The sequence below is a fragment of the Vitis vinifera genome, chromosome 16 (assembly GCF_030704535.1).
Source record: "Vitis vinifera cultivar Pinot Noir 40024 chromosome 16, ASM3070453v1".
Lineage (NCBI taxonomy): Eukaryota > Viridiplantae > Streptophyta > Magnoliopsida > Vitales > Vitaceae > Vitis > Vitis vinifera.
The window spans coordinates 27,218,248-27,238,091 of record NC_081820.1 but is presented as its reverse complement, the minus strand read 5'-3'; the positions used below and the strand labels follow the sequence as shown (position 1 = coordinate 27,238,091).

The following is a 19,844-nucleotide window of genomic DNA, read 5'->3' as shown; positions in this document are numbered from 1 at the left end:
CTTTGTCGGGGATTAGTGCTTGATTATTAGAAGTCAATTATCTTTGATGAGGTTTTGGATGCGGGTTTAAGCCTAAAAACCTTAATGTTTGCCTCTAAGAAATAATCATCTTTTGTTCTCATTGTCCCCTTTGACTTGTTTTCATGTGTTGTAATAGTTTTTTCTTCCACTGTTTGATGGAAAGTAATTTGTCTTTGGCCCAGCACTGAATAGAGACTCAGAGCTGGGTCAAGAATTCTCTCATTTTCCCTAAACTTGATGCCAAAACTTGCCATCAGCCACATCACTATCTACTTCCTGTTGTCCTTCACACAAAGTTTTCATAATGATTCGTTATAATTTCCAAACCCTAAATGGTCAAAAGGCATCGTGGCCGCTGTTCCAGCATCCATTCCCCAGTGGTTGGACTGGATGTGACCAATGTGCCAAACACCTACCTCTTGCCACTTGAATCATTTTGTTCGTATGTATGTATGTATGTATATATGTATGAATGAGTTTCATTATGAGCATCTGTGTGGGGGAAAGAACTACACTAACAATTTCATTTACAGACTAAATTACAGTTACAGATGTGATAGCTGCAAGACATTCTCAAGCTATGAAAAACCTGGAAAATAACTCGATACTGTCCGCAGGGATATATAAAAATTGAGAAATTTTCACCTATGAATTCCTGTTAGAGAAACAAAAGGGATTACCAGGCTAACAGCAGGGTTGGCAAGTTGGGTGCAAGGAGGACGAGACATGACCCTCCGGGGGACGAAGCAGCAAGGATACAACTGGAGATGGGATCCACGGGCAACTCTGAAATATGTAGCTTGGCGCGTAGAGCAGAGAGAATGAGTCCAATCAATGGAAAGTGAAACCATACCGGCCCCTTTACTCAACCCCAGTGTGACATCACCCCACCATCAGGCCGCCCCAGAATGGCAGACAAGTGACTCAATCATTCAGACCGGCCAACATCTCACAAAAGAAGGAGATCCCCACCAATTTTTCCCCGGATAAATTACAACCACCAGCTCTGAAATCTTCTCTTCCATTTCAGAGAACAAAAGAAAGAGGTTCACTACAAGGCCCCACGGCCACCTCCATTATGCAGATATGGATCTCAAATTGGTTCTCTTAACACATGACTCTTTTTTACTTCTGGGCCAGCAGACATGAACTAATCAGGAAAACAAATCAAAGAATTGTAAAATGCAGCTAGGTACCCCATATCCAGATAGGCTAAACCTCAGCCACTTGCTGATTCCAAGCCTCATTACAGTACAACCATGGCACTGTTGCCAACAGGCGTGAATATGGTACACCTGAAATCTGTGAGGGGTCCACTGAAATCCTAAAATTCTCAAACACCATCTACACTTCACATGCCCGCTGAATATTCGAGCTTGAACTTGCCCAAAAATCAACTTTACTCTGTCATCTGATCGAACATCTGATTGAACATATAAATTTTACAGCATCAGATCAGCCATAGGGAGTACTATAGCATGTAAAGTACACAACCAAAGGGATCATCTCTGATTCTCTGACCAACAAGCCTATAGGATTTAGAGAGGTGCCGGTAACCCATAATTGTGGAATGACCTGATTCGTCCATCCCAGCCTGCAGTCACAATGACAAGACCCCATGCATGAGAACTGGATGTGCTCTGGCAAGCTTTCAAAAATTTATGTTCAGATTTATGGATTTTAGATGGAACAGACACCAGGCTTGAAGTAGGAAGTTTTTCCTCTGGCCATGTTGCGGATCCCTTGGGAAAAGATTCTGAGAAGAATTCTTGGCTCAGGGAAAATGAAGCAGGTGAAGGAAAAGGCAGAGTGTTGGGTGAACTCTCATCCAGAGCATGAAATTGCCATCCATTTTCAGGGTTCCCATATTTCATACCACACCATGGTATTGCAACTGATGCATTGGTCAGGAAGTGCTCAAACGCCCTAATGCTTTTTGATTGGGAGAGAGCAGGCTCTCCTTCATTACTGCAGTTCCATACATAGACGTTGGAATCATCACATGCTGAAACTATATGCTTTCCGTCTGAGGTGAAAGATGCAGACATCTGGTTTCCTGCATTACGGAGGCCTGCAAAGAGCGAAAGATATTGAAGTCAAAAACTAAGATTATGCAAATTTAAATTTCTTTCAGAAAAGATCATGTAGCTCCCTTTCTAACATGTCAAATGCCTGCTTAGGTTTCACAGCATGGATTCCACTAAAGAGTATATGTAATATGTATGCAATCAAAAAATGCATTGCAGAAAAAATGCAGCAAACAAAGGAACGACCACATACCCTTGTATTTCCCAATCACATTGGTCCCATGGAGAATTCTGACTTGTGAATCTGCACATGTAACCATTACCGTGCTAGGGTCTTGTGGAGAGAACTGGAGTGAATACCACAACATCAGGGTAAATTGCAAATCTATAATTAAAGGAAACAACAGACTAACGTAAAAAAAAAAAAAACACAAAATGAACCAAATCAATAGAGGATAAGCAATGACTACCTGGAAGCCGGTAATCCTCTTGCAGAGTGATTTCTTTTTACCATGTAAGCACATCTGAGATTCCAGTTGCAAGTGATTATCTGAAATGAACAAAGCCAATTCGAAGGTTATTCTATGAAAAAAAAAAACCGATACATTGAAAGCCCTCAAATTTTGGGCATTTCAAAACCAGAGCTGCTAAAATATTAGTAAACCACAATAACTAAAGTGGGTACAAACTATAATCTGCCTATAAATTAATTCAAATGGAAGGGATTTATTCCAATCCCACAATAAGTCCATAATTCCATCAATGGTTGGTTAAAAAACTCCGAGGTGTGCTGAAAAGAGAAAATTTTCCACCTATATGTACAAAAAAACATTATCTATTATAGATTTCTAGGATATGAAATACATGGTTCAACAGATGTAGTATTTGTATTCGAGAACTACATATTTTGTGTTCCTGTATAAATATAACCCTTAAAGAATGAGAAAGCCGACTCTATCATATTGTACGCATATATTCCAGGACCCATCCAACCGCAATATGATATCTATATTGAATTCATGCGAGTCATAATATCACGCTAAAAAGCCAGCAAGCACAAAGAATTATCCTCAAACCTTTCAATGTCCTAGGACATATATTTTCAAGCAACAGCAGCAATTCATATACAAGGAAAAAGAAGGGAAAAGAATATTTCTGGTGCTTTGCATACCTGATACATTGTAAAAGCGGCAAGTGCCTGTCATAGAGCCAACAATCCCTCCCTGTATGAAAAATAGAAAGATTGTTTATTCAACATTTCTCAGATTTCTAAGGCCACAACCGCATTCCAACAAGATGAAAGAGCAAGAAAATCACCAAACCTGCCCGTCAGGGCGATAGCACACTGCAGTGACCATTTCTCTTATATCAGTCCAATCAACAACTTGGCAACCAGGAATTGCCCAAATCCGAACTTTTCCATCTATTGATCCACTGATGAAGTAATTATCATCCACAGGGTTAAACTGAACGCATGTCACTGCATCACATTGCCATAAAGAAAATTTTCATAAGAAGAATTTCTGAAGAAAAGCAGAGATCCTATCGACCAATCAACCATGATCCATGCCCCAATAACCAAAAAACATGTTAGGAAGAAACACACAAAGAGGCAGGTACCCACCATAATTATTATGTGAAAAAATTTTGAGGCAATGGTCGCATCCCACTCGCCACAGACGGACAGTTTTATCAATTGATGAAGAAAGTAGATACTGCACCAAGACAAAAGATAATGAAATTCCAATTCAATTTTAGCCACATTTCAGGAAAAGCTAATGTTTCCAAAACAAATACTTACATTGTTATTTGACCATGAGAGGTCCAAGATCTCGCTGCTGTGCCCATGGAACTCATGCAATGGTTTCTCCAATATCCTGAAGACTTTTGGTGGGAAAATGACACAAGCTGAGTCTGATGTTTTCCTCAGGCTCCTCAATTTGCTCAGTTTCTCTTTTTCGGCAAAGAGGGGTGTCAATTCAGAAAGATGATTCACTGTGAAGTATATGCACATTGGGTCTATTTCCGGAATGTCATGATCATTTGATCTCTCATCCTCCACCACTTGCCATATCCGAACAATCCCATCTTCACCTGCGCTGGCGAGGTACTTCCCATCCGGGCTGAATTTCATTGACAAGATTGAACCCTCATGGGCCTGAATATCTTGTCCCTTATATAGAGCCGAAAGTTCCTTCATCTGCTTCCTGCATTGACGAACCCTGACTCTCTGTATCCTGGCCCCCGGAATTGGATTGGTGTCATTAGTCGTCAAGTTATGAATTTCTCCATGCCTATCCATGATGCAAGACATGGAACGCAATCTACTCAACCAGCCCTTCTTGACTCTCTTTGCTGCACCCACTGGATTGCTTGCCTCTTCAATTTCCCTTTGAATGACTTGCTGGACCGAGGAAGACAACAATGAATCAGAAATGTTTTGACATTCATTAATTGTCACCAATCGGTCCAAACCCACTTCTCGAAATTCACTCACCTCACTACCCTCCCCCATTTCATCCACATCAAACTCTGCTCCAACATCCAAATTCCCAATTCTACATACAAATTTCTCCTGCAAACCAGACTCATCCTGCTCATTCGACCAACGTGACATGGAGGACCGACTAGAACAAAACTCATCCTCAAAACCCAAGGTTCTCAACACCGCCCCACTACTCTCTCTAACCCTATCAACCCCTCCTCCCAATGAATCACTACATACATCTACAGAATTATCGCATGAAAACCTATCTAAGCTCAACCCCATCCAATTCAAGAACTTGTTACGACGCTCTTTCACGCTTCCTGGGCTCCCAGCCCATACATCATATTGAAAAGCTCTGGAAGCATAATTATTGAAACCAGAGCTAGAATTGGGATTGTCATTGCAATCAGAACTGGAATCTGACAGCGATGCAGCATCCATATCATCATGGGCATCGAAATATTGGTATTGCTCATCCTCATTTTCACTTAAGCTACTCATCATTCTTTGAGTTCAACCCATGAAACCCCACCTCAAGAAACCTGAGTTTTTAAGGCCTGGGCAATGTGCTAAATTCCCTAAAAACAAGGAATACCCAGAAAAAAAAAACACAAACACAAAATCCAAGATCAGTATAACAGCAAAAAAACTTATTAAATCAAGCAACAATTATAATACTCATCAATAACAAATAATAATAAAAAAAACAAAAACAAAAGGATCCAACATGGATCCCAATCCTCACCCAATGAACCTGGTCTTCCACATAATAAATATCCATAATTTAATATTAAAAAAAAAACCAAAACTAAAAAAATTAAATAAAAAAAAAGGAAGAAAAAAAAAAAAAAAAGACACCCACACAAAACCCTGTCATTTCTGCAACAAATTAACGCCCTCACATCACTTACCAGCACAAATAGATCAAAACCCATTACCATTCAAGATCAAATAATTACACTCAATCCAAAAAAAAAAAAAAAACTTTATCCAGCAAAAAAACAAACCGAAAAATGAAAAAAAAAGAATATACGAACAAAGATTGAATTTTTATGTGCTTACATGGGTTTTGGGTTTCTATGGGATTGCTTGGAATGTGTAGAACTCATCCATTGAAGCATCCATGAAGGTTTCGGAGCTAGCTCCTCTCCCCTCTTATATATCCTCTCTCCAGGGGAAAAAAAAATTGCAAATAAAATATTAAGAACTCCAAAAAAATAATATAAAAAATGGGTGAGGGTAAAACAGGAAATACGATAATTTCTTGGACTTCGTGACAGATGGCTCGAGAAACGAGATTTTGAGAGAAGGAGCGGCGCGTACTTGGACGCGCAAATCGGTTGCGGGTGGGATTATCTTTCTTCGGTTCTCCTATTTAACCACTGGGCTAGTGAGTGCAGTTAGTAGTATTCTATACTCTAAACTTTAATTAATTATTGGAATATAATAAATTAAAAAGAATTATATTATTTTAAAAAAATTTAGAAGAGTCTAAAAATAAGGAATTTGAAAAATTAAATTAAATAAATTAATAGACAAAAATACTTAAAATTACAAATTTTCAGATTTTGTTCATAGAACATAAAATTTCATATAATATATATGTTAATTTTTTTAAAAAAAATTATATTACAAATGGGCTTCACAAATTTTCATTAAAAAATTTGATGTCATAATAAATTAATATTCATAAAATCAAAAGTATTTACACCACTCAAGTAGAAGACCTAATTTATTTATTAGAATTATTAATTTTAGTTATTTGAATTTTATTTTTAAATGATTTAATTTAATTTAATTTAGCTACTTTGACTCACTCCATTTTTCATCAAATGGGTTCTACAAATGGTCCAACATGCTTCACTTTGAAACCATTTTTTCAAAGTGGGTGAGCTATTTAAAATGATATAATTTTAGACCAATTTGGTCATCACAAGTCCATTTTGTTATAAATAAATAAAAATTAGTTGATTATTATGTTTTATAAGGTTTAATCATTCCATTTACATGCATTACTCCACTTAACAAGTTGTAATCATTCCATTTTAGGGCACTTTTTTTCTCCCTAAAACACCCCTTAATGAAATTATTATAAAATTGATGAATTTTAGATAATGAAATCATCAAATTGAGAGAATAGGCTGAGTAGCTAGGTAGGTGGTCTTTCCACTATAAGAAGTCAAACCCAAATTGTTGACTTCAATTTCAAATTGGACACATGGAACATTGATTGTTTAAATTAGCTTTTATTTAACTAAATATTTAATATGTTTAATTAAAATATCATTTTTAAATAAATGATCGGTTGTCAACGGTCCTCTAATAAATTTTTGTTTTTCAAAAAAAAAAATTGAAATAGTTTTAAAGATTTTGTTTTGAAAATATGGTAAAATACAAACTAATAATTATTTTTAAAAACTATTTTTTAAAATATTATCAAATCAATGAAAAGGATGGTAAACATATCTTTTCAAAAAATTTAGAATCTAAAACAAAATCTATAGATATCAGTTTCAATAATGATAATGAATGATATTACATCAAATCTATCAATTTTTTATTATCAGATTTTTTTATATAATAAAACATTATGATTATAGGATTAAGAAGATCATGATTAATTTTTTATCGAATCCTAAATGTGAAGGTTTAGAACAATTAAAATCCATATCCCTTCATTAAAAATCAAATAATCTTAATTTGCATGGAGTCCAATGCTAGGAAAAATAAAATAAAATAATCCAAGTATGACCCAATTCAAATTATCATGCCCAAAATCATAAAAATGAAATCATCTCATAAAAAACCACCACAAAAAAAAAAATAGTAGATTGATTGATTTTGAATGTAGACTTGGGATGGATGGGAGGTAGATGAAGTGATCATGACCGTCCGTTGATGGATAGTCAACGGTCGGATTGGACCAGGCAAATGAGGAAAGCTGTTGGGCGTCATGGCCCATCTCTTGTTTGTATTCACTTTCAATGAAGTGGTGGGAGAGTTATCAATGTCACCCATCTTTTATTTACATATTTTTTTTCTTATTTTATATAGCTAGAAAATTACCCTAAATGGGTGGGCATGGGCATTTTTGTCATTACAATTTTAGCCCTACACGTTTTCAAATATGCCCTAAGTGACCCAATCAAGGGGTCAAATTTTTGTCTGACATCTTTATGGGGCATGGGTAGGGCATATCCCCAAATTAGGGATCTCATACCCTCCAATCATTCATTTATTTTCATCTTGATTTGGACGCGTTTTATAAAAATGTTGCATGATTCTCATCATTGATTCATCCTAATTTAGTATTTTATCACATGTGTGTGGAATTTTCATTTATCAAATCAATGATGGTGATTTTTCACGGATACATTCATCTAAATTCAATACATTCCATCTAAATTTATCCAAAATACAAATTGGGTCTACGCTTAAAGTTTGCATTAGGGTTATATTTGTCACATCAATTATAGCGATTTTTTTATCATTTTACTAAAAAATTAATAATTAATCTACTAATATTTTAATCAAAATCAATCAAAAACTCGAGTAGGGGTTAAGCCCTACATTAGGTGATAATTCATTATATCATATCAACGATAGTAATACATTAATTTTTGATCAAAATTGATCAGAAAACTAAATTAAATTAGCGGAAAGGCTTGTGTTTGTGTTACTATAGATTATATTAATAAAATTACGATATAGTCCAATTGGGTGTGAAAATTTTATTAATAAAATAAGTGAGATTAATCAGGTCAACTCAAGTAGGTTTATGTCTTCAACAAAGGCCTATAAACTCAAAAAAAAGGTCTAAAGTTAAAGTCTTAACTTTAGTCTTTGCATGAACCAACAATTAAATATATGTACTCTACTTGATTATATGTCGTTGTTAAAGCCTTACAAAACCCTAAAATGTCAAAAAGGGAAAGCAGCTTTGTTTCCATTTCATCTAACAATTTACAAAATTCTAAATGATGATTTGTTTTCATCTTACTATTACCGACCATATTATTGTATTTTGCAAGTTTTTGGTTACTTTTGAAGTAGGCTTATGTCTTCATAAAGCTTTACAAAAGCCTAAAATATGGTAAAAAGAAAAAGTTTTTCTTGTTTTTATTTGATTAACTATTTGCTTCATTAAATTTAGCAATAATTTTGCTATTATCAACCAATTCAAAGTTTTTTTAAACACTTTTCATGGAGGTTTATTTTTTTATTAAAACTCTACAAAGTCTTATACAACATATTAAAAATGAAAGCTTTCTTATGTTTAGGACAATTACTTCGATGATTTTGACAATAATATAGTAATTCTATGCAATAATAATAATAATAATAATAATAATAATATTATTATTATTATTATTATTATTATAATATAATGTGAGTTGTTGGCTGCTTTTCATCAGCTAGGTTTATCTTTCCTTTAAAGTCCTACAAAACCTAAAAGAAGAAAAAGCAAAAAGTTGTGCTTGATTTCATTTGATTGCCCAATTTACATTAATAAATTATTTGGCAATGGCCCTAGCATTATTGTTTTCATCTTGCTACCATGGGCAGCATTATTATAATTTATCTCTTCAGTCACTTTTCAAGTGTGTTACGTCTTGATTCAAGCCCCCTTAACCCTAAATTGTGCTAAAAGAAAATTTGTTTCCGTTTGTTCAGGTAGTTTACATCAATCAATTCTCCAATAATTTTATATAATTTTTTTGTTTCTATCATGCAATTACCGACATATCATTATGCTTTATAAGTTTTCTGTTATTTTTCCACGGTATAGGTGAGGCTTGTTTAAAAGTATTGAACATATATATATATATATATATATATATATATTATTGCAATTAATAGTTCATCCCATTAAACCAAAAAGAAGAGAATCATCATGTTCTTTCGTTTCGACTAGAAAAATTTGTTGTTTCATGCGTGGAATTATATGCGTTCCCTTCATTACGCAACCTATCTTTCATCTCTCAAATGATTAGTTTTACTATAACACAAATGAAAGCGGTATTAGATATTTTAATCGGACTTTCTCATCACAAGACTTCTATACAAAATAGATAATACAAATCTTTTATATCTGTCAAAAGAATAGTTGGAGGGTTTTAATTTTAACAAAATTATTCACATCTTGCCTTCTCACGAAGCAAATAGAATAGCAAAAATACAAGCTTTGAAGTAGCATATTCCACTCTACTTGCATTTAAAGGTGGAGAAGAGAAAATTCTCAAAGCTTTGCTCTTTTTTTCATGTACACACATCACAAAGAATAAAAAACACACTGGCATCATGTGGCGGTGCTGCATATATTTATTAGTTTGGCACCACCAAAATGGGCAGCTGGACCAACATGCACCTACACACATTGAATTAAACCAATGAAAACCCTTGATTTAATTTAATTTTATCTTCTCTTTTTGCCTTGGACCTGCCATTTTGCAACATGGAGATGAGTTGTGAAACATCCCTAAACTAAAGAGAGCATTACTTGTAAGTGAATATTATTTAATTTATTCATGTGGGTTGCCTACTTATCAAGCAACAAATCATTCTCTGGGAAAGAGACACATTCACCCAAGATTCTAGCCTTCATTATATGATCGATAAAGTTCATGGACTGCATGGGAGCTGGGGTTAGGGTTTGTTCTTATCAAACAGCACCAGATTCTCCTAACAGTTGACTCATATATATATATATATATATATATATATATATATATATATATTGGGTTTCTCTCTTCTTCTTCTTCTTCTTTCTTTTCTTTTTTTTTTTCCTTTTTTGGCATACCCCATAAACCCTATCCCTTCAGAGTGGTGCTTCATCCACAGATTTGATGAAAAGTGAAGGTGGGTTGGTGTAGAGAGGATGAATCTCTCTCTCTCATGAATGGTTCCTTAAATTCCTCCATAACTTGACAGCCAACCTCATTAAAAATAACAGTTGAATGTCATGCAAATGGGAGTATAATATACATGATGAGCTACGACTTAAGCACTCTCTCCATTAATTGATCTCTGGCCGACATAGGATGAAGTCTTTTACTATAATCACTTGATACTATAGTTTAGTCAAGTTGCTAGCATAAACCCTAGATTCAATTCAACATGTGAACTTTATATTCTATGTCGTTTGTTGGTCATGGTGGTAGTACAATATTTTCTTCCAACTCCAATGCATGTAGGGCTGCTCCCATGTATGCATGTTTTTCAACACGTTTTTAGGGTTTCTTCTGAGATGGTGCAAAAGGTGCTTTACGAAGAAGCTAGTGAGAAAGAGGGCCTCTTGGCATGCTGTTTTGTTTGACAAATTTACATTTCATGGAAGCTACATTTGATATCGATATTGATATTGATATTAAATAGTACCATTATTAATTATAGATAGTTATTGATGGTAGTTAGGTTATTGGGAAAATAATTCCGGTAATTGGGAAAATAATGGCTCAACATAATTGTGTATAATTGGAACTAGGTGTCGGGGAAATATGCCTAAGGTTGAGTTGGCTCGAGATTTGATATTGACTCAAGAACTAATTCTGATATTGTGTTTACTTTGGGATTTAGTGTTGACCTAGAAAATATGTCCAAGGTTGTTGGCTCGAAATTTAATATTAGTCGAATCAAATGATGAGGATTAGTTTGACGTCACTTACAACCAATTGATTTTTGGATAAATAACTAATATCTTGATCCTCAAAATTGAATCCAATTAAAAAAAAATTATAGTGTATATCATTGAATGAATGAATGATGAATCCGTTGAAAAACAAGACAAATCATTTGATGAACCACTTACGAATTTTTTTTACTATTTTAATAATTATAATAAAAAATATTTTTATTTTTAGAATTATTCATCATACTAGCTATTACTTAAATCAATTCGAAAAATAAATTAAAATTTTAGATTTTATTTAGTAATTGTTTTTTAAAATAGTTTTTTATTCTCTATAACAAAAAAAAAATGTTTGGAAACTAGAAAAAAAATTATATTCTTACAAATAGAAAAAATGGTGTTTTATCTTTTAATTATTTTCACTTGTTTGCCAAGGATTATTTTTAAAAATAATCATATAAATATAAAGAAAGATTAAAAATAAAATACTATATGTAAAAGTTATTTTTAAAACATGATAGAAAGCATATTAAAAATATTTTGGGTTCCAAAAGTTTGTTTGAGATGTGAAATGTTTTTAACATGCTTTTTATTTTTTTAAACATGTTTTAAAAATAAATCATATATATAGTAATTGATTTTTAATTATTGTTCATATTTTTATAGTTATTTTTTAAAACATTTTCTCATAAAACCATTACAAATAATTAAAAGATATTCTTTGATAACACTATGGCTTGTTTAGTAATTGTTTTCAAAAATAATTTTTCATTATCCGGATTAAAAAGAAAAAAAATATGTTTGTTAATTATAAAATAGAAAATATTTTCTATTATTTAAAACAAAAAATCATTGTACTCTTAAACATCTTTAAACTATTTTCACTTGTTTTCTTAAAGACAGTTTTTAAAAATAATTATGCAAATATTTTGTAATTATTTTTGAAAAATAATTTTCTCTTTTTTAAAAAAAAAAAGAAAATTCATTTAACAGCTAGAAAACATAAATCATTATTCAAGAAATAGAAAACATGATGTTTTAAACTATTTTCACTTGATTTTCTAAAGGCTATTTTAAAAAATAATTATATAAATATAAAAATGATTAAAAATAATATAATATATATAAAAATTATTTTTAAAGCATATTTAAAAGCATAAGTTCTTAAACAAACTTTTGTTTTATAAGATATCAAAAAACTATTTTAAAAAATCATTTTCAAAAATTATTTTCAAAAACATTTATCAAATAGAGTTATTTTTTAGTTCAAAAAATTGTTTTTTTTTTCTTTTAATTATTGAACGCGCTAAATTGCTTTTGAAAGAGTTATCAATCAAGGTGTGAGTGTACTTGAGAACAAATCATGTTTTCATCACGTGATGACGATGATGAATAATATTGATAAACGTGTAGGGAGGGGCCTCATCATCCAAAGTAGTAAGGGTGGATACACCTTGAAAAATGGAGTCCAAAAAGGATATGGTGGTCTCTAGAGTTCTCAAACAAACAAGCAAGTGGGTGGGGCTTTGATGGTTGCATTTCTCTGAGTCGTGTTTAATAGGATGGATACCCTCCACCCACTTTGGTCTTTAAGCATTCCCTTTGGTCCTTTTTTTCCTCCCTCTGTTGATTGATTGCAAATAGGGCAATACTAGAATAAAGACCCAACATTAAACCCTAGCCCTAGCCCTACTCAGACACATGACACATTGAATTGTGGGTTGGGCTAATCAAAGTTGTGGATTTATACTTCATATGATCTAGTGGGTCATCAAGATGAATTGTAGGTCATATTCATTTCATAATTAATATTAATGTAACCCACCTTTGACTTGTCTTACCAAAATTAACATCTTATGTAAATAGATATTCGACTTATCCAAAGCTAATCAATATATATACCCAAGTCCTAATCATATGACCTTTTTTTGAATTTTTAAGTCTATTCAGTCACATCTAATTTCTAAAATAGAAATTTTCTTCTTTTACTTTCATATCATTCTATTACGATAGTATTAGGAGGTGAATTTCCATTCTTTGTCACATGACAAAACCCTAATTGAAGAATGTTTGCAACAACAAGCAACCGTGCTAAAGAAGGAAGAAGAGGAAGATTAAAATGTGGGGTTTAGCATGGAAAATGATATTCTCAGAACCCAAGAAAAGAGGGACTTGTAAGGGCCTAGGGATCTGAGTCCCAGAAGAGAAATCTCTGGTAACAGATATTTCATGGTGGCTGGACCTTGTAATGCCCAAAGAAAAGTACATATTTTTCCCTACAAAACTGTGAATTGGACCACAATTTTTTGTGTGTGTGAGTGGGTGGTACATCTGATACAAATCTGATGGCAGACATAAAATCCAGCACCAGAATCATTGGGACCACCCTCTTTCTTTTTTTGTGTGGCGAGGGCACCATCTGATCTAAAACCCTCCCTCTCAAAACCCTTTTGGCAGCTACTGTGATTATGGTGTTGCCCCTAATTCATGGACCACCCTCCTCAGTTTAGGGCTCTGACCCCATATATAGGGTGGTCCTTCATTTGATCATGATAATCATAAGTTCAGAGGAGAGGGAGGAGTGTTTCATGGACTCACTCACTGTCCCTGCCCTTTTCCCTCTGCCCTCTGCATCTTAGTATTTGTCATCACATCAACTTCACTGTTTTTCTTGCTCCTATCTAGTATACGGCCTTTTGGAGCTTTTCCAATGTGGGTTGGTTGAGGCCTTTGGGTCTTATCTCAATGGTGGGATTTTAGTGAGTTTTGATATTTTTTTAATCAAAGTTTCAAAATATTTTCATAAAACATAATGCATAAATATTCTTAAATTTATAATATTTCCTTTTATTTTTCCCGACAAGGTTCGTTTCAATATTGTCAAAGCACGTGTTTCAGGTGATGTTTTAGATGGTGTTCTAGGCGGTTGGAAAGTGATGTTAGAGATTAGGACTAGGTTTTGGGCTCAAGTGGTGGTGTCGGCATGGGCCGATCGAAGGACCTAGACGAATTCGATATTTGGTAGGCCTAAGCTAAAAATAGAGGTGATTGAACAAGACATCCCTCGTCACACTACAAATTATAGGAAATTTTGACAAGACCAATTTTCAAGATAGCCAAACAACATCTTGAGGGTCATTTTACCTTTTCCCACCACTTTGATCTGAAATCCCACTTTCACAATTCCCTTTTGGGCTACATTTTCATTTCCATTTCCCTCGTCTTAAAACAGCAGCCTGATCAAAGTGAGATGCCTGCCTGTGCGCACAATGACTTGAAAAACTCTCATCTGTTTGCTCAAAGAAAACCTGAGAGCCCATCAAGCGAAAGAGCCTGAAGAGACTTTCAGAATGCGTAAGGAAGCTACTTCAAAGTCCAAATAATTCATTGTAAAAGGGGTTATTAGATTTCAAAGAGAAGTTCCTCACACTTACAAAGGACAATTCATCTAACATATTCCCATCGCCTAGGGACCCACACTGAAAAAATGATGTGAGATGATTCAATCTTCTGCTTCAAACCATCATAATCAAGAGATTTAAAGGAAAGCTTATCTTTTAAAAAGATGAGCATTGGAAAATCATGAACATTTCTGATCCATTCCATTACAAAAGAATCCACTCCAATACAATAAATAGGATTAAATTTCTTGGTAAAAGGAGTTGGAGTTCTTGTACAGTTGAGGTTTCATGAACTTTAAGATCAATGGACAAATGAAAGGCACTGAGTGTGGTGAAATCCATCAAAAGAATGAGTGTCTATGCAGCCTGTTTGTTCACAGTTACTCTGGGTTAACTTAGCTGTGGATATCAGTCAAGGGAGGATTAGACAAAGTGTTGAGTTGGGTATTCATTCTCATATCCATTGTAGTCATAATACAATCTTTCTCCCTTTGGTATGTCTCTGCTTGCTATCAGTAAAACCCGACACTCGCCGTTGACTTCAAACCTCACACACTTGACATTCTGCTTCTTCTTACCATCCCTGCATCAAAACACATTGTCTTTATAATCAGATTGATCTAGAAACAATCCCCTTTTCTCCAATATAGTTCCCAAACTCAACAGGAAAATATAAGGCCTGGTTGATCAACTATATGCCTAGACAAATGACACAAGTTTGGGAACTATACATTCTATTATGTTGTTGCAAAGGATATCCAATCTGTGAGTCTTCCTATTTCTCTGTTTACACAAGTACATAGAAATCATATTGGTGTATCATCTAAGAAGATCTACTTAATCTAAAAGCATTTTGTGAATTATTCTTTGACGGGCAGAAAATAAGAGATCTGGCTGAAGGGAGGAAGAGCTTGAGAGAAAGAATGAGCTTACGGCATGTGATTGTTGATTCCATTGATGAAACGGGCAATGTTACCACGCTTGTCAGGACAGATGACAAGGCTTCTTAAAGGCTCATTAGCAGAAATGAGGGTCATCATGCTATCCCCTTCATCGTTTTCTCTGTTCTTCAAGTAATCAACATCTCCAACATACTCTGTTATTATTGTTAGATCTTTTATGAACCTATCTGCCTCAACTGTGAACCTATTGAAATCAAATAATCAGGCCAGGTTAAATATCCCTATTTTTTAAAAAAAAAAAATTATACAAGAAAATCCCATCAATGAAAGAATGAACATTGAGAACTGCACTCACCCTTCTTTAGGATCAAAAACAACCATAAGAGGTGGCCATTCTCCTCTTCCCATCATGCTTTTGCATAAATTTAAGGTTTCAGTGTCTTCTTTAGATAAAACCTGAAATGCAGGTTGTTTGAAGTTTTACTATGACAGAGCCAAAGAGCAGAATACGGATGTGCAAGAAACCCGTTTAGCAGATTATTAATAAGGACAACATTATCAACACTGAAAAATAGGATAACATTTATTTGAGCATTAAACATGATATTCATGGATTTATGCAGAACTTAAATAGGCTAAATTCAGTGAATATATGTCTATAGGCCAAGTGAGCGAACGAGCTAGAAGGGTCTACAGTGTCCTAGAGGTTTCAAATATCCATTAGCCCAGCCAAACTTAGCATCATTGAAAATATTTTCTAACTCTTAACTTTATGCCAACAAGAAATTCACTTGAGCTAGAGTATTTCCTTATAAGGTCACTGACCTGCATTCCTCCATGCTCAAGAACTGCTCGATTTGCAGACTTAGGAGCCATACCAGGGATGTAAGTGAGCTCATTGCTGAACTCTGTCCTGGTAGCTGTTAATGCTGTTGCCAGTGATGCCATTTGTTCCATTCTCCTCAAAGGGTCTTCGGTTGGATTGAAGGGCAGCAGCTTCCTCTTCTTCTTTGACACGACTAAGCTGCTGCTTCTTTTACGTCTCTTTTGGCTATCTAAAGAAAAAAAAAAATTGAAAAACAAAAAACCACAACAAAAAATGAATCAATTCCAATTTGTGAAGGAAGCAAAAGACCGTCTGGAAAAGAATCACCCTTGGAAACATAATGCCCTTTACCATAATTAAGCTTTTGTGTTGATTCTGTAGACCTCTGAATCCGAAAGAAATCAACAATTTTGGTTTGGACCAGAGGAAAATCTGCAATTATAGAAAAGAAAAACGCTAGTGGTCAGACTTAGGAGAGGGAGATTGAGATACAATGATGCAAATGGACATACATAAACATAAAAACATGTAAACTCCATTTGATTGTGGAGAAAATAAAATTTGAAGCCCTAGATCTTATGATGCTTTGTTTTCCAATACCTCTGAGTTCCAAAAGTCGATTAAGATTCAAATTTTCATTTCTTTTCCCTTTTTTCATCTGTAAAATCATAAAATCCAATAGAATGTATAGAAATGCAATAAAACTTTGAAAGTTTCAAAATTGAAACAGTTCCTTCTTTTATGCAGTATTTATGTGGTTCTTTTTTTTTTCTTTTTCTTTTCTTGTACTTTCTTTTCCATTGTTATAAGAATTCAAATTATTTGTTCACTCAATTTTAAGAACCTTTGAACTAACACAATTCCATATTTTGGATTATAATTTTTCAAAAGTATTATTTTCTTCTGATTTGTATTTAAGCTCCAATTCAGTACAAGGAAAAATTTTGTATCATGATATTTCCTCCATTTTCACAGAAACCAAGCAAAAAGCTAACACAATGTTCTTTGAGATCAATACAGCATAACCCATTGTAAAATCCCTATAATAAACCCTGTTAGTGAACAAGTGAGATCAACTTTCTTTTAGAAAGGCAGACATGCAGCAAAGAAATCAATGAAAGAACAAACTAAAAGTAAATATCAAAATGAGAAAAAACAAAAGCATAAAACAAAGGTTTATATTTTCACTTTCTACTATATCCCTCCATTTTCTAACAATCAGATGGTGCATCTTAGCACATCCATATGACTTCTAGCACTAATACAACAAGACCCAGGAATCAACAAACGAATTTGAAACAAGAACTCAACTAATCATCAAAAAAATAATCAACCACTCAATCAACAAAAAGTTGAAAAGGAGAGAAATCAAGAACCCTGGAATATAAACTTGAGCTTCTTGTGATTCGAATTGGTTGGACAGAGCCAGGATCCCTTGGGAACAGAAACAGTGAGAGGTGTAAGGCAAAAGAGGTGAAACCCAAGATAAAATTTGTTGCAAAGAAGAAGCTCAGTGTTGCTATCACTAGATCCACATTCTTCACAGCAGTTGTAATTGATTTGAGATTTTAAGGTGCCCTGCAGTGAGGCCCGTGAAGTGGGTTCCAAAGCTTGGCTCCTTGGCAGTGGCTTAGGGTTCTTGTTGAAGACTTCATAGCTAGGGTTTTTGGAGGTTTCATGCCCCAAGTGCAAAATTATTATATGGGTTTCCTTCTATTTGCAGGTTAATGGAGATGTGAAAACCAAATATTTAATGAGGAGAAAAATAAAAAATTTCATATTCTTCTATTTTGATCTATTTCATCAGTAGACAACAAATCCTCAACATAAATAAAACGTATATAGCATCAAACATAGGGCTTTCATTTCCATTTTTCACATTTTCCTCCATTTTCTCACCAATCAAACTTCCAAGCTACTTTTGAGACTTAAGCAGTAAAACTCCCAAATCAAATATTGAAATTGAAGACAGAAAAAAAGCTCCATCTTGCAGATTTTCCTCCACTATGTGAGGAGTGGAACAGAACGTTGACACACTTTGTGAGATCAGTACAACAAGACCCATAAAAGAATGAAACTGAAACAAACACTCAAATAGTGTAAAGCAGAAGGCCAAAATTTCCATTTCGTTACATTTTATCCATTTTCTCAGCAACCAAACAGATTATTCACATATTTAAGTTCCAGTAAAATCAATGCAATGGAGCCCACAAATCAACTAATGAGCTCAAAATAAATATAGAAGGAAAACCTACATTAAATAAATAAGTGAACAAGCAAATCATACAAAAGCTTCAAAAGAATTATAAAAAGCAGCATAAAAATAGGGTTTAAAATTTCATTCTTCCCCTCTTTATTCCTCCATTTTCTCACCAACCAAACAGACCTTATCCACATTTCTAGATCACTTCCCTAAACTAACACAACAAAAACCAAAACCCTACCAACAAAATCAAACCAAAAAACAACTCAAACACACATTAAACAGAAAGCCAACCAATCAATAAAAAATCGAATAATGCCAAGCAACCATCAACATACACTTGAGCTTCTTCTGACTGGAGCACGAAGGGCAGAACCATGGCCCTTTGGGCACAGAAACGATGATGGGTCTAAGGCAAAATAGATGAAACCCCCGATCGCACTTGTCACACAGGAGCAGCTCGTCGGCGGCGTCACCAGAGCCGCATTCTTCGCAGACGGCATCGCTGTAGTAGTCGTCGATCTGGGACTTTGAGAGGGACTTTAGAGGAGATTGAGATATGGGTTTTGAAGCTTGGGTTCGGCGTCTACGAAGGGTTCTGGTTTGTGAAGAAGCCATTGCTGTAGGGAGAGAGAAAGAGAGAGAGGTGTGAGATTGGGTGTGGAGAGTGGGCGGTCGGTATTTGAGTGTAAGAGCCAACGAAAGAGTTTCGCGCGCTTTTTTTTTTGGTTCGCGGGAAAGGGAATTTGGCGCCATTTCGTTGATTCAGTTGGGAGTGCTGGTCACGTGGAGAGGCACGTGTTTTATATTATATAATAAGAGAAAATTGTATTTATTATTTACAGGCCCAATTTTGAAATTATTAAACATTTAAGTGCTCTTAGGTAATTATATTTGAAAACAATTTTTATTATTTACTATTTTTTTTTTAAAAAAGGAAAACCTATTTAAGAACAAAAAAAAACATAAAACAATTTTAGAAAGTGTTTTCAAAAAATATATTTTAATTATTCTTACTTGTTTTTTAATAATTATTTTTAAAAAATAATTATATAAATAAATAATAATTAAAAATAAAGAATTTTTGTTTATTAAAATTATTTTTAAAATATATTATAAAACATAAAAAACATAATATCAACATTTCATATTTCTAAACAAATTTTTCTTTTACAAAAGATTTTCAGATAACAATTTTTAAGAAGTATATTTCAAAATGTTTTTTGAAAACAATTCCAACTTAAGTGGCCATGCTTGTAGTCTGATTGGACGCCGAGGTGGACAGCACGTGGAGTCTTCGTTCACAAAATTAATGGTACGTTTATGTAATTAAGGGTTGTTTTTTCCT

General features: G+C 34.0%; 2 protein-coding genes across 2 annotated transcripts; both read right to left on the bottom strand.

Annotated features, from left to right (window-relative positions):
- Positions 1-520: 520 nt before the first annotated feature.
- LOC100245187 (WD repeat-containing protein YMR102C) lies at positions 521-5,725 on the bottom strand. Its single transcript, XM_002271881.3, has 8 exons — positions 5,599-5,725; positions 3,850-5,114; positions 3,673-3,763; positions 3,371-3,528; positions 3,220-3,271; positions 2,519-2,598; positions 2,302-2,395; positions 521-2,092 (listed from the first exon to the last, which is right to left on the bottom strand). Exons 2-8 carry the CDS (start codon positions 5,038-5,040, stop codon positions 1,560-1,562), a joined length of 2,199 nt encoding a protein of 732 aa, XP_002271917.2. The 5' UTR covers positions 5,041-5,114; positions 5,599-5,725; the 3' UTR covers positions 521-1,559.
- An 8,803-nt stretch (positions 5,726-14,528) lies between these two features.
- Positions 14,529-19,162, bottom strand: LOC100250306 (histone-lysine N-methyltransferase ATXR6). Its single transcript, XM_002275721.4, has 6 exons — positions 18,835-19,162; positions 16,645-16,725; positions 16,293-16,522; positions 15,823-15,923; positions 15,499-15,711; positions 14,529-15,148 (listed from the first exon to the last, which is right to left on the bottom strand). Exons 1-6 carry the CDS (start codon positions 19,112-19,114, stop codon positions 14,989-14,991), a joined length of 1,065 nt encoding a protein of 354 aa, XP_002275757.1. The 5' UTR covers positions 19,115-19,162; the 3' UTR covers positions 14,529-14,988.
- Between the last annotated feature and the right edge of the window lie 682 nt (positions 19,163-19,844).

Excerpts from the sequence above, each read along its gene's own strand:
- LOC100245187 (XM_002271881.3), bottom strand. The coding sequence starts at position 5,040 with ATGATGAGTAGCTTAAGTGAAAATGAGGATGAGCAATACCAATATTTC. Across the intron at positions 2,396-2,518 it reads AGAGGATTACCGGCTTCCAG|TTCTCTCCACAAGACCCTAG; the intron begins GTAGTCATTGCT and ends TATTCACTCCAG. Across the intron at positions 2,093-2,301 it reads TGTGATTGGGAAATACAAGG|GCCTCCGTAATGCAGGAAAC; the intron begins GTATGTGGTCGT and ends CGCTCTTTGCAG.
- LOC100250306 (XM_002275721.4), bottom strand. The coding sequence starts at position 19,114 with ATGGCTTCTTCACAAACCAGAACCCTTCGTAGACGCCGAACCCAAGCT. Across the intron at positions 16,726-18,834 it reads CAGTCAGAAGAAGCTCAAGT|ATTTTCCTCTGGTCCAAACC; the intron begins GTATGTTGATGG and ends CTATAATTGCAG. Across the intron at positions 16,523-16,644 it reads AACACAAAAGCTTAATTATG|ATAGCCAAAAGAGACGTAAA; the intron begins GTAAAGGGCATT and ends TTTTTTCTTTAG.